Here is a 14,007-nt window from a genome sequence, read left to right as displayed (position 1 = left end):
CTCCTAAAAATATACATATGCATGCCCATGTACCATTTTACCCCACATAGGGCTTCTCAGAGCCCTCAAAGGAATCTTACTGTCCCTCCCAACTCCAAATGATCTGAAATAACAGCCTTACTCAATACAGCTCTTTAGGACAGCCATATTGAAGCAGAAAATTCAAGAGGGTTAGAGGAGAGTGATAAAATGGAATGAATAAGGATACCAATGTTGCTCTTGTCTTCTCCCAATGATTGTGCGTCTCAGCTAGATAGATAGAAAGGTAGATGGGTAGGTATACAGACAGGCAGATCACTGGTAGATGACAGGTAGAAGACTAAGATGTACAGAATGGTAATGCTGATGATGAAAGAAGGAAGGAAGGAAGGAAGGAAGGAAGGAAGGAAGGAAGGAAGGAAGGAAGGAAGGAAGGAAGGAAAGAAAGAAAGAAAGAAAGAAAGAAAGAAAGAAAGAAAGAAAGAAAGAAAGAAAGAAAGAAAAAAGAAAAGAAAAGAAAGAAAAGAAAGAGGAAGGAGGACTGGCTGGCTGGATCTCTTTGTAGAACACAGTTGCATTGGCAACCTAGGATGATTACATCATGAACAAAATCCAGTAAAACTCCATTTGCTGCCTGAAAATAACTAAACAGACAAATTTCTCCAAAGGTGGTACTCCTGGACCTCCTATTCTACTGAAGACATTTTGTCCGTCTGCTTCCCCTGGCTACAATCTGTCTTCATGTAGGCATTTTCCATCCCCCACTGAATACAATGCCATGCAGGAGACTCAAAGAGAAAGGTAAAAGGATTAGTAGGCTGATCGATGGATGATATTAATGCTCTTTTATGCTTGCTTGAAGAAGGATTTGAGGTCATCAGGAGAGAGGGAACCAGGAGAATAGACCTGAAGTATTCAAAAGACTCTCTGGATTAAAATCCTATTAAACTCACATCAGCTTCTCCAGGAGGCATTTGAGAAGGCTGGGGTTTCTTTAACATGTCACCATAATTAACCTTCCCTTAAGCTGTCTTGGGTGGAGACCTTTAGCAATTAAGAAACTGAACAACTTTCATTTTCTATCAACCACACGGCCTTCTGAATAGCTTAAAAACTATAGTGGAAAGTGATTTAGCTTCATTGATTTGAGGGGTTCAGAGCCCTTACTTGAACCCGTTGTCAGACTCACCCCTGAGGTCTGAGTCTCTTATTAAAAGGGGCATTTTGTCCAGAGAAAGAATCAAAGGTTTAGATCAACTTGGATGCTTTTCTTCCTCTGATCATCCTCCCACGGAGCCTTACAGAGACAGTGGCTCTGCACGGAGCAGTTGTTTTCCCTAAAACAATCTGTTTCTGGGTTCAGACTTTGTTCAAGTGACAGCAGAACTGCAAAGAGCTCATCTCTCCCGCCAGGTGCAAGGTCATGCTATTTTTGCATCAGTTGCGTCCTTAGCAGCTGAGTATGACTAAGTTAAGGTCAAGTAGGGTCAGCCATGAGAGTAATGAAGTGACCAACCAACCAAAGGCTCAGGAAAATGTGTCATGTTTTAGACGGTTAAGCTTAACATTTTTTTTTCACCAGTACATAAAATATCACCCACCCCAACTTCAAATGTCAGCTCTCCTGCATTTTCAGCAATAAGCTGAGAGGCCCCATTAGGGAATGGAGTTTGTGCCATATTCAGCCTGCGTAGACTCAGCAGTGATAGCAAGATGCCTTTGCATGAAAACAAACAAACAAAAATAACATTTTTGCTTTTACATTTGCTGAGTTCTCAGAGTTAAACCATGGAAACGAAGCCAAATCCATCAGCCCTTTTCCCACGACAGCACATCTTCCTCTACTGTATTCGTTTGGGTGTCTCACCTCCTTGTCAGACTGAGCTTCTTACGAACAGGCACTTTGCACTTTCTTTCTGCAGTTCCTAGCTCAGTACCCAGCACAGAGCAGGCCTTGGCACATTCTTGCCCAGATCCACAGAGAATTAACTGTTTGCCTTAAGGCAAGTCATAGGCCCGGTTAAGGCCTCTGTAAGGCTGCGTGACCTCTGAGGTCATTTTCAGTTCTCAGACTCTCTGAAGAAGCATTTGTATGCAGGCTGGCTTTTCCTTGGCTCTGTGCTTCTGCTAGGATGTGCAACCATGAGGGTCGAGGGAAACATCACCAAGACCCTAGGTATACTGTGCTGGTCCCAGTGCTTCACGTGAATGACTTGATAAATCTATTAGAGCAAAATGTTTTAAGTTTCCAATGGACATAGTATGTTGGCACATATTTATGAAATGTGCGATCTTTGTTCTGCTAGAGGCAGTAGTAGGCTGCAACAATCACACCGTGGCTCATGGACCTGGGCTCCAAACCGTGGTGCTGTATTCCAGTTAGGAACCCTCTGTTAGAGCCTCCAGTTCAGGCTACCAGCCCTCCAGCTGGTCTACACACATCTTTCTTGGCTCCCCCAGGGACCTGCCTGCCTGCTTGTCAATTGCTTTGATTTCCTATCCCTGAGCCCCAGCTGGCCTGGCCTCCACCTGCTCCAACCAAATGCAGAGCTTGCCCCAGGATCTGGCAGGCCCTTTGTCCTGAGGGCCTGCAGCTCCTGTTGGGAGCAGGTGGCCGGAAAAGCAGACCAGGGTAGTCATTAGGGAAGCAGCAGCTTGAGAGGCCGAAGGGGAAAGAAGGCAGCTAGGGCTGATCCAGGAGGGAATTCCGAGTGCCTGCCCCCCAGAGACCTGAGCCCCTCTGGATGGCTGTTCACACCCAGCAAGGACAGAAACTGGGGGCGGGCCTCCTTGCCTAGATTGCACCCACAGACGATGCGGCAAACGTTTCAGAGGTACCCTTCTGAAAACGCTCCAGTGACCTGTTCTATGAAGTGAATCTTTCTCATTTGAAAGCATCTCTTAATTATTGACATACAGTAACTGTATATATTAATGGAAGAATGTGTTATTTAAATACATGGGCACATTGTGTAACGTTAAATCAAGATAATCCTATCTATGTAGGGAGCACTTCCCTACAGCAGTTATATTTTATAACTATCTCAGCAGTTATATTTTATTTATCAAAGTTAGCTGAAAATGTATGCCTCATCAAGAACTTGCAAATGGATGTTTGTGACATTTTTACACGTAACAGCCAAAAATTGACAAAAATCTAAAGGCCCTCCAAGAGATGAATGGATTAAACAGACTCTGGTACATCCATGCATGGGAATATTATCCAGCAATAAAAAGAAATGAACTTTCAAGTCACGGACATGGAGGAAACTTAAATACGTTCTGCTAGGTCAAAGAAGCCAGCCTGAGAACACTACATACTCTATGATTCTAAATAGATCGATAAGAAAGAAAACGGAAAGGTTAGTGGTGTCCAGAGGAAGGATGTAAGAGTAAAGAGATGGTAGAGTAGATCCCAGAGTATGTAGGGCAGCAAAAACCGTTCTGTGGACTTTATAATGGGATCTACACATACTGTGTTTCTCAAAACCAACTGTACTATGAGACATAAAGCATGGTCCAGAGCATAAATGATGTATTCGTTTATGGCAATATACCAAAATTGATTCACCATATCCACCAATGCAAGCGGTTAATAGGGAAATTGAGGGTAAGGATGGGAGATTTAAAAGAAGATAAATGGGGTGTTTTCTGCACAATTCTTAAAAAAATAAATGTTTTATTTCTCAAAAAAAAAAAAAAAAGAATGGTCTATGAAAAAGTAGCTCACCCAAATATGTTTTGGACTCTTATCTGTATTCTTTGTAGTTTAATCAGAATCAGAACAATACCTATGTTCTACAGTTTACACAGCCTTGTAATGTTTCATAGCAACTAAAGGCATTTACCAGTAATCAGAGAGTGGAAGAAGCAGGACTTCAACTGAACCAAAACCCGTGCTTATAATTTCTACATTCTATTGCCCTGCCCTCTCCTAGGCCAGCTATGGTCATCATTTCACTCAATAAATAACAAGCCAGAGCAAGCCTTGACAACTCCTACAATCATTCATTTACAAATACATGTGTGTAGAGCATCGTGGTAAACTCTAAAGACGTAATATAGGTAGAAGAGCCTTTCACATCACAAGTACTTCATGATTCCATAGAACAGACCAGTAAACAGAGGAACGTAACAATGAAATCCTAGGAAACAAGAAGCCACCAGCTCCAGCACTGATACATGTAGGATGGACATGGACAGGAGTCCTCTGGATGCAGTGGTGGTAACTCGACATCTTGTCTTCAATTAGGATATACACAGGAGACACTGCCCTGGGAGGAGATTAAGATGCTTCTCCTGGGACCCTTGTGAGTTGCCATAATAATGAGTCTATAAAAGAGTGTTCCTGAGGCAGGGAATGTGGTACAGCGGGTTAAGCAGCCACCTTTGACACCAGTATCCCATATGGGTGCCACTGAGTCCCAGAATGCTCCACTACCAATACAGCTTCCTGCTAATGCACCTGGGAAAACAATGGAGGATGATCCTGCACCCATAGAAGAAACCCAGAAAAGATTCCTGGCTCCTGATTCCAATCTGGCCCAGTTCTAGCTGCTGGGGCCATTTGGGGGATGAAGCGACAGAGAAAAACTCTCTCTCCCTCTCCTCCCGTGTGTGTGTGTGTGTGTGTGTGTGTGTGTGTGTGTGTATCTCTGTAATTCCCCTTGCAAGTAAATAAAATACATATTTTTAAAAAACTCTGTTTAAATGAAAAGCACAAGAGTGTATCCAACTCCTCCTTGTTCTGTGGCTTCCCAACTGGGTGTTACACTTGCAAACAGCATGTGCTGCCACCATGAAGCCAACCATTTTGATGTGATGTAACCAGAGGGTACACTCACCAGGGCCAACACCATGTTCATGGATCTCCAGAAATTTGACCTAAATAACCTTTCTTTTTCTGTATAAATCACCAGATCTCAGATGTTTTATTGCAGAAGTAGAAAGTGTTTTAACATACAAGATGTTACTTTTATCCTGTGTTGCAGAAATGCTCTCTTACCTGTGTCTTTCTTCTTGTCTCGGGAAAGCTCGTGGACAGTGGCACCAATGTCTTGCCTCAAGATCTGAAGGATGCTCTCCAGGGCAGGCATGCTAGGTTTATCCAGATAGGTGAAGAACTCATACTCATCCTTCTTTAAACGAGAAGGTCTGGACTCAATGTGGGTCAGATTTATACCATTCTCCTAGAAGAGTGAGGGGACAGTCAGTGTGACTTACAGAAGCACAATAGAGTGGGAAACTGTCACTGCAAAACACAATGGGCTATAGAAATGAAAAACAGGATGCTTTAAGCATGTGCTAAGCCCATTAATTCTGGATAGTTGCCTTTACTCTTCTGTAAAGCCGAGTACTAACTAACAAAAGCTGCGAGGAATGCTTTACATGTCATAGAATTCAATTACATAGAAATCTGCTAAAGATCTAGAATTACCATCCTTCAAATAAGACTTTGCCTTGGTTTAAACATCTAAGACAGTGATTATCAAAAACATTTATATAGGAAATCTTTTCCAAACAAAACACTGTAGGATATCAATAAATAAATAATATGAAAGCAACAGTATTCTCCTTGAATAGGGTCCACAAGGGTCGCACTTATTAGGTTTGCATGTAAGTTCTAAATTATTTCAACAATGAAATACAAAGTAATATACACTCAGGTTTCTGTTCTTAATTTTCCCTATTTATAATCTACTGGTCTTAACAATACTTGATGTATATAAGTCTGTTGGGAAGTTAAGATGCCAGCTGCTTGGCAAATAACAAAATGATTTAACTCATCTTTCCTGTCAGAGGCACTGCGAGGCCTTCACAAATAACAATTTTTATTGTTGGTATTATTTTGTCAAACATAATAAAAATTAAACCCTCTGAGCATGATAATAAACACAATGACAAGTAACTCCACACAGACTTTATTCCTACTGGTTCGTCCTTTTCATCCCCAAGGGATGTAGCCATTGGTTTGGAGCTGAGAACACCTGTGATGGCTGGCCAGATAACACTACAGAGAGGCTCCAACTGGAGGGAGAGAAGTGGAGGAGCAAAGGCCAGAGAGAGGTGGTCCAAAGCTTTCTGACAAACAGACATTATTTCCTAAACAATACAAAGAACAGTGTCATCCTTTTTGGATGCTATTTATCTATGTTTAAACTCAAATGAAGAAATTGCCAAACCATGCCTGCTGGGCCACTAATGACCCACAGCACACTGTCCCCACGTTCTGAAAAGCCTGATCTTTGTCTGAGTGGGTTACCTAAGCTCTCACATCAGTAGCCCAAACTTCATAATGAACACTTAAGAGCCAGTTCTTCTCAGAGTCTCAAACAGATCCATCTAGCCACATCGTAGCAGCTAGGAATAGATTCTTCTGTTTAGCCATCAGTTACAGACCTATACAGAATGTTTGATGCAACACTGTTTGTGAGGAATAAACAAAGGAAACAACTTACATGTCCTCAATAGGAAATGAATAAAGTGTCACTACACGATGAAATACAGATAGAGGAAGATGAGTAAGAAATACATATACCCACCCAGATAAATCTCCAAAACACTTACTACCCACTTTCTAAGGAAAGAACACTGAAAGAGGATTACAGTATGATGTCAAAATCGTGATGATTAAAATACTGCAAAACTATGTCATATATCTCTGACAGATATCTAAACAAAGAGAAGTACGAAAGATGCCCAAGAATATTACGTAGGCCATTCCAAAGAACAGGCTTCTCTGAGGAGCAAGGCACATGGACGTTAGTCATCTCAGCAGTATTTTGTTTCTTAATTAGGGAGTGAGTTATATATATTTTTATCATTATCTATATTTTTGGGTTTGCATAAAATAAAAATATCATCTAGGATATAAAGAATGTTTTTGTTCATTTTTGGTTGAGGAAAAAATGTCACCAGTGAACATTTTATTACTCTTACCTGCTCTAGATCCAAGACTAGAAAGTAAAAATGACCCTCATAATTCACTCTTTTTGAAAATTTTTTTGGAGGCTTAACTTGCTACACACCACAACACTGCTTTTGTGTGTCTCGATCTGGTCCCCGAAACCAGGCGCAGGGATCATTGGTAAATCTTTGAGGTCTAAACCTTAGATTGATAAATATAATGCACCTACCTAAATGTTCCCTCTTTCACTCAGCCTCTGCTCAAGCAATCTTGAGATCGGCAGATGGTCGATCACTCAAGGGTCCCATCTGTTCTTTCAGTCTAGAATTTGCTTGTATCTTTCTCTGTCTTACCTTGATCAACTCCTTCAGACTTCAGTTAAGGTGTTATGTCTCCAAGAACTCTCCCCTCTCCTCTGCTGCTACGTTATCTATGTTAAGAATGATCATGGGGTGAGTGCTGGGCCTAACGCAGTGGTCGAGTAGCTAAATCCTCCCCTTGAATGCATTGGGATCCCATATGGACACTGGTTCATGTCCGGGCTGCTCTATTTCCCATCCAGCTAGCTGCTTGAGTCTTGGAAAAGCTGTGGAGGACAGCCCAAAGCCTTGGGACCCTGCACCCACATGAAAGACCTGGAGGAGGTTCCACCTTCTGGCCTTAGATTGGCTCAGCTCCGCCCATTGCAGCCACTTGAGGAGTGCACCAGTAGACAGAAGATCTTTCTCTCCATGTATCTGCCTTTCTAATAAAAATAAATACATCTTTAGAAAAATAAAGAGAAAGAAAAGATCATGGAAGGGGTTAGCTAGCAATGTGATGGTTCAGTGGCTAAATCCTCCCCTGGAAAATGCCAGAATCCCATATGGGCACCAATTATGTCCCAGCTGCTCCACTTCCCATTCAACTACCTGCTTGTGACCTGGGAAAGCAGTGAAAGATGACCCAAAGCCTTGGGACCCTGCATGGGAGACCTGGAAAAAGCTCCTGGCTCCTGGCTTTGAATCAGCTCAGCTCTGACCTTTGCAGGCATTTGAGGAGTGTACCAGCAAACAGAAAATCTTTCTCTCTGTCTCTCCTTATCTGTGTAAATTGGCCTTTCAATAAAAATATTCACAGATGTTTGCTATACCATTATTCAAGACAAACGTGAATAAAGCACCTACCTCAAATAAGCGCAGGACTTTGGCCAACGCGCCCACTTCCTCTTTGAGGGAGAAGATCAACGAGATAGCACTACTAGGAGTAGAGTTGTCTTCAATGTAGCTTGTTCCCTACAGGATTAGATGCACTTGGTTACAATGTTTTCCACAACTTAACAACTCTTTCCCATGATGCCTCCCTTGGCTTATTTAGATGCATGCTGTGTGGTGGGAAATAAATAAGTCAAGGGCAATAGAATGATCAGGAAAGCTAAGGGGTCAATTGCCAACTTGGGGAAGCTTCCACTATGCACTGTCAACCCTATAAACTTGATGACTTAATAAGCATCTACTAAATTCCAGGCACTATCCAAGACCAGAGATACATGAATATGAGTAACATAAGAATAAAGACCTGTCCTGGACTCTTTCCTATTTATAACACAGACCACATTGCACAAATCACTTAGCCTCTTTAGTGTTCTCATCTGTAAAATAAAGCTAATAAGAAGCTTCATTTTAAAAATTATTAATTTTTTATTATTTACCCTAATAAAAGGCACAGTGTCAGGTGAGAAAAAAGAAAAGTTTAAATCAGATATTAAAATGAAGTATGTAAAATGATGGAGTATGGTAATTACACAAAAATGGCCTCTTGGTCTTTGGCAAAGATGTCAGAAGGCACCAACTTGTTGCCATACACGAGAATCTGAAATATCTGCTTGTAGAAAAAGAGGCACAAAAATACATACAAGTACAAAAATGGAAGTAGGTACTATGGTAATGTGGATTCAGAACTGCTTGGGATAGTAACATTTCAAATCGCAATGCTAATTCAAGTCCAAGCCACTGTGTTTCTAAAACAGGTCCCTGCCAATGCACCAGGGAAACAGCAGGTTCAAGTGCTGCGGTTCCTTCCACCTGCTTGGGAGGACTGGAGGAAGTTCTGAGCTCCTGTCTTCAGCCTGTTTCAGATTCTGCTGTTGTAGCCTTTTGAGAAGTAAACCACGGGTGGAAGCTTTCTCTCCCTCAATTTCATTTGGGGTGCGTGTGTGTGTGTGTTCCTGTCTGCCACGCTGCCTTTCAAATAAAATTCTTTTTAAAAGTTACAAAAATGAACTATCAGAAGATGACACCTTAAAGTAAATAACAAAGATCTCTTGCGTAAATGTACTTATCACAGAACTGAGTGAGATAAGGGCTGAGTTGCTGGAAAACTCAATGTTTGCCCTGCTGGTAGACAGCGTGTACCTATAGACTGAGAAGACAAAACAATGACGCACTTGTAAGTGAACTAAGCAATTAACAGAATGGATGTGACACCATCTCAATGAGAGATGGGAAACTCTGTTCAGTGACTTGCATTAATAGCTTTGCATGAAGCCCCTGACCCTTAGGCCAAAATTCTTCGAATTCTTCTAATTCAGATTGTCCCAATACCCTACACAGAACAGGGTTGTGGGGGGAGGAGTCAAACATTTTAGCAAATGTGAAATTCAGCAGTGGATTGCAAGACAGAACTATTGTACTTGTCCATTGCTATTTGGATCATGATGTCATCTTGCAAGGTAAGACTACTACTCAATATTACTCGTAATAGTCAATATCTTGCCCAGCCAGCCTCATCCCCTTAAACTTTGTAAATCATTATTTCTCGATCAGTGTTCCTCTGACTGCACTTCCAAAATTACCTTGGGTTTCCTTGCTGTAGTTCAGTTTCCTGGACCTAATCCAAGTTTATCAAACCAAAAGATTAGGGCCCGGCAGCGTGGCCTAGCAGCTAAAGTCCTCACCTTGAACACGCCGTGATCCCATATGGGCACCGGTTCTAATCCCGGCAGCTCCACTTCCCATCCAGCTCCCTGCTTGTGGCCTGGGAAAGCAGTCGAGGATGGCCCAAAGCCTTGGGACTCTGCACCCACGTGGGAGACCTGGAAGAGGTTCCTGGTACCTGGCTTCGGACTGGCACAGCACTAGCCCTTGCGGTCACTTGAGGAGTGAATCATTGGACGGAAGATCTTCCTCTCTGTCTCTCCTGCTCTCTGTACATCTGACTTTGTAATTAAAAATAAAATAAATCTTAAAAAACACAAAAAATGTGCAGGGAAGTCTTAAAATTTACATTTGCAAAAATATTCTGGATGACTCTTAGCCATGGAAAATTTAGAAGCCACTGAAAATACACAGCCTTCTTTAAAAAATAAAAAATGCGACTTTGAGTAATGCTACTGTTTACTGTTGATGTCATTGCTGGTGATTGTCCACTATTTCCCGGAAGCTGAACCTGGAACTTTCCAGTCAGGCAGGATGATCTTGCACAGGAACTAGTGCAATTTCAAGTTTTCAGAGAACAGCGCATTTACTTCTCACAGTAGCCTCATCAACTAGGTGCTATTATTTTACAAATAGGGAAATTGGCTAAGCAAGGATAACTGGCTGGTTCAAGGGCATTCAGCTAATATGTGGCAGAGCCTGACCTTGAACCCAGTCCAGCAACATGAAAGTCTATTTTGCTTCCTGATGACAGACTCAGACAGATCAATAGCTCCCACCTCTCACAGTCATAGGGCCATCAAATGGAAGGAGATTCAGGCAAGTGTAAGAAACGGAGTGGCCATGAATGGACTTGGATTCAGATTCTAACACTGCTGTGTTAATCCAAAGGTAGGCACGGCAGCAAATCTCTTCAAGAATACATTTCAGTTGGTCCATGAGTTCTTAAGTGTTTTTAACAGATGTGTGGGTGAGAATATGTAGGAATCAGACAAAATCAGCTTGTAAATGATACAGGAAGAAGCAGAGCAGGGAGAAAAACATCCCTAGGATCCAGAAAACAAAAAAAAAAAAACCAATTTGATCATTTTTTCTGAACAATACATTCAATAGGAGGAATACCTTCCCCTTGGGTTGTATGCACCAAATCCATTCTGTTATGCTTTGAAAAGAGCAGTTTTCAAATTCACAAATGGTATGCTTTGGCAGCAGTATTGTAAGGGTAGTGCCTGTCAATCTTAGTAGCTTTCAGAACGGCAGTTGGAAGTGCATAGTTGCATGTTTTGCATAGACTATTGGAAACAGGATGTAGGCTATTGGGATCAGTCTATGCTTCTACATGCCAGCAATCTCCTATAGGAAAGAAGTGCACAAAGCGATTAAAGACGGATCTACGTTTGAACACTGGCCTCCCTGTTGGCTCTGATGATCACAGTCCCCTCACCTACATTCCATGACTCTGTTCTAGTTTTCTTCATGGCACTTATCTCCACAAAAATCTTGTATTTATAGTTAGTTTTTCATTGTCTCCTCCACTCACTAGAACCTAGTTTCACCAGGTCAGAAATTCGGTTATACCCAACACAGAAAATACTCACTTCGTCTACACTGGATAAATAAATGAGCCAAATCTCTCTTAAAGGACTATTGTGTTTGTTGTGCGTATGAAGCGTTTGACATCTCATATGCCATTAACAATGGTGACTCCTTCCCACTGTCTGCTACAACAAAATGAATGCCAGTGTGGGCTGTAAACGTGAATTGGAAGTAAGAAGATATAAACTGTGTCTCTTCTGTAGACTGTCAGAGCTGGAAGGCATCCTAAAGACAAATCTAGTCCAACGCCTTCCTTCTTGATCTTACTGATACCTGAGTATCCTCACTCCAGCACATAGTTTAGGGAAACCAAAGCTGAGAACCAGGTCTACTGACTCCCACACCAGTGAACTCCCCGTGATTAGAATGCAGCAGCCACAGTACCGGACTCATTGCTTTCTCTCCCTGCCAAGTTTCAATATGTAGTTTATGGGATGAGCCTATCCATTCTGGCTAGACATGCCTGGGCACCTTCTTGTGTTCCAGGAAATCTATGAATTCTACAAATATTATTTCATTTAATTCCCATGGGGACCCTAGGATATGGACAAATTTTAATTCACATTTTTCAAATGAATTCCCATTTTTCAAATGAATAGGCTGAGGCTCCAGCAAGTGAAATCCCTTCTTTTCAATATAGACCTGGTCCCAGACTGCGCTTGACATTCTTCTTTTGACCAGAGCTCCAGCCACTGGTAATGGCAACTCCGGGATTCTCCATCTTTCAAACGCTCTACAAGCTTTAAGCCCTGTAAGTCCCCAACCAGATTGCTTCCCACTCTCTGACCCTTATGACCATCCTCTCTGCTGGAAGAGGATCTTCCGAGGATCTTTCTGCTTAATCTTCATGGCTCTCTTTTCCAGATCTGGGCTGTGCACGACACTTGAAGCCCAGAAGTTTGAACTCTTACCTCCAAAAGAGCACATGAATCCAATGAAAGAGTGCAGTCTTCAAGTATTCCTCTCAAGAGAGTGACAACAAATCCCAGAGAGTGCAGCACACCCAGGGCACTATCCCTAAGTCACATTGAGAGTCTTTTCACATCCCACTCAGAACTAACTCTTGTTCATTTTCCTCCCTCTTTAGCCTCACCTTCCCCCTGTCTGGGTCAATCCCCCAACCTTTATCATATCTCCTTTCCTCCCCAGAGTGAAAGGTAGACAGTTTCTTACAACTTTGCCACCTCAAAGTCTGGTGGAGGGTGTGTTCTAAATATCACAGAAGAGATCTAAAGGATACCTCTCCTGCTCCAGATCATTGAGGAGCATCCCATTTAGTTACAGAAAAGAACAGAGGCAACAGAAAGGAAGAATGACTGATTGAAAGATACATAGGATCGATAGTAATTGTAGAAGCCAAATTCCCAAACCCACAACAGACCTTTTTGCCCCCTGAAAATCATGTAAGGTAAATGCTCTACCATTCATAAGGAATTGTTGTGGACACAGATTACTTGTGGGTTGTCTGGACAATATCATCTTCTAGATGGAGACTTTTGCGTGAGTTTATGAAATAGGAAAACCAACAATTCTCAGTTCTTCTTCCCACTCCTCCCAAAAAGAGTCCCCAACGTCAGCAGCTGAGGTTCACCCTGACTCACCTGTCCAAAGTCAGAGAACTTCCTGCCTAAGCCTCGGTTCTCCAGGACAATGGCGGACATGCTGATTCCCAACAGGAGAGCCCTCCAGTTCCAAGTGTAAGTCACAGGCAGGTTTATAACCAGCACATGGGGCTGGGAGTTTTAACCTGGCATTAGGGAGGAGTTCCAAAGGGTGTCTCCTTGTGTGTCTCCTGGCACAGTGGGCGTTGTTCTGACGCAGGGGACCAGAGTCATATGCTCCAGGTCACCTGCGGATGGATCCTGATCTAGGCTGTCTGCTTGTAGAGGAGGGACCAAGGGGAGCTTCACAGATGTGGAAGACTGCCCTAGCCTGTGGACTCCTGGGGGAGAGAAGGACCCAGGGAGCTTGATCAGATACGTTTGTCACTTGTAGGACTCACAGCAGTCTGGGAAGCAGGTTCTCTACAATGGAAATCATATTGCTACTGTCTGATGGTAACAAGGATATACATACTCTCCCACAGCAAGGGAGTCAGGTCTCAGTATGGTTTAGCTTTTGTCCCTCTCGTTGACCACTAGGCAAGCTACCTGGCTTTGTTTTGGCTTTACAAAGCTACTGATGGATGACACCATGAACGCAGCATAGCAGCCCCAGAGTAAAGGTGAGTGCAATCCAAGTTGAAATCCACCCATATGTTCTCAAACTGTTTACCTCACTGCTGGGAACTCCAAAGAGATAGTAGGAGAAGCCTCTTTGATGAAGACTAGAAATGAGGCAATGCATTCAATAAGTACAAGTCACATAAACACTCACTGAACAGAAGGTAGTGTTTAAAGGCATGTCCACATACATTCAAGAGGAATCATTACTGAAGACCACTACCTTGTACACAGAGAAGACATCCAAGTTGTCATCCCTAGAGTCTCCCAGGAAATGCTCAAATACATTTAGGCAGGAATAAATGTTCTGAAGAAAATGAACTGGAGGAAGATGAGCTAGGTGTGAGCTGGTGGAGGGGTCTCCTTGGGGTGGGTCGGAGGATGCCAT

General features: G+C 42.5%; 1 protein-coding gene across 1 annotated transcript in view; it reads right to left on the bottom strand.

Moving 5' to 3' along the window:
* PAH (phenylalanine hydroxylase) overlaps nucleotides 1–13,058 on the bottom strand; it is a 46,222-nt gene extending 33,164 nt beyond the window's left edge. The window contains exons 1-3 of the mRNA XM_004589597.4: nucleotides 12,999–13,058; nucleotides 8,053–8,160; nucleotides 4,985–5,168 (exon numbers count right to left, since the gene is read on the bottom strand). Of these exons, the coding sequence (XP_004589654.1) occupies nucleotides 4,985–5,168; nucleotides 8,053–8,160; nucleotides 12,999–13,058 (352 nt within the window). The remainder of the gene's footprint in view (nucleotides 1–4,984; nucleotides 5,169–8,052; nucleotides 8,161–12,998) is intronic.
* Between the last annotated feature and the right edge of the window lie 949 nt (nucleotides 13,059–14,007).

The sequence above is a fragment of the Ochotona princeps genome, chromosome 15 (genome assembly GCF_030435755.1).
Source record: "Ochotona princeps isolate mOchPri1 chromosome 15, mOchPri1.hap1, whole genome shotgun sequence".
Taxonomy (NCBI): Eukaryota; Metazoa; Chordata; class Mammalia; order Lagomorpha; family Ochotonidae; genus Ochotona; species Ochotona princeps.
The sequence above is the reverse complement of the archived record's forward strand: the minus strand, read 5'-3'. Positions and strand labels throughout refer to the sequence as shown.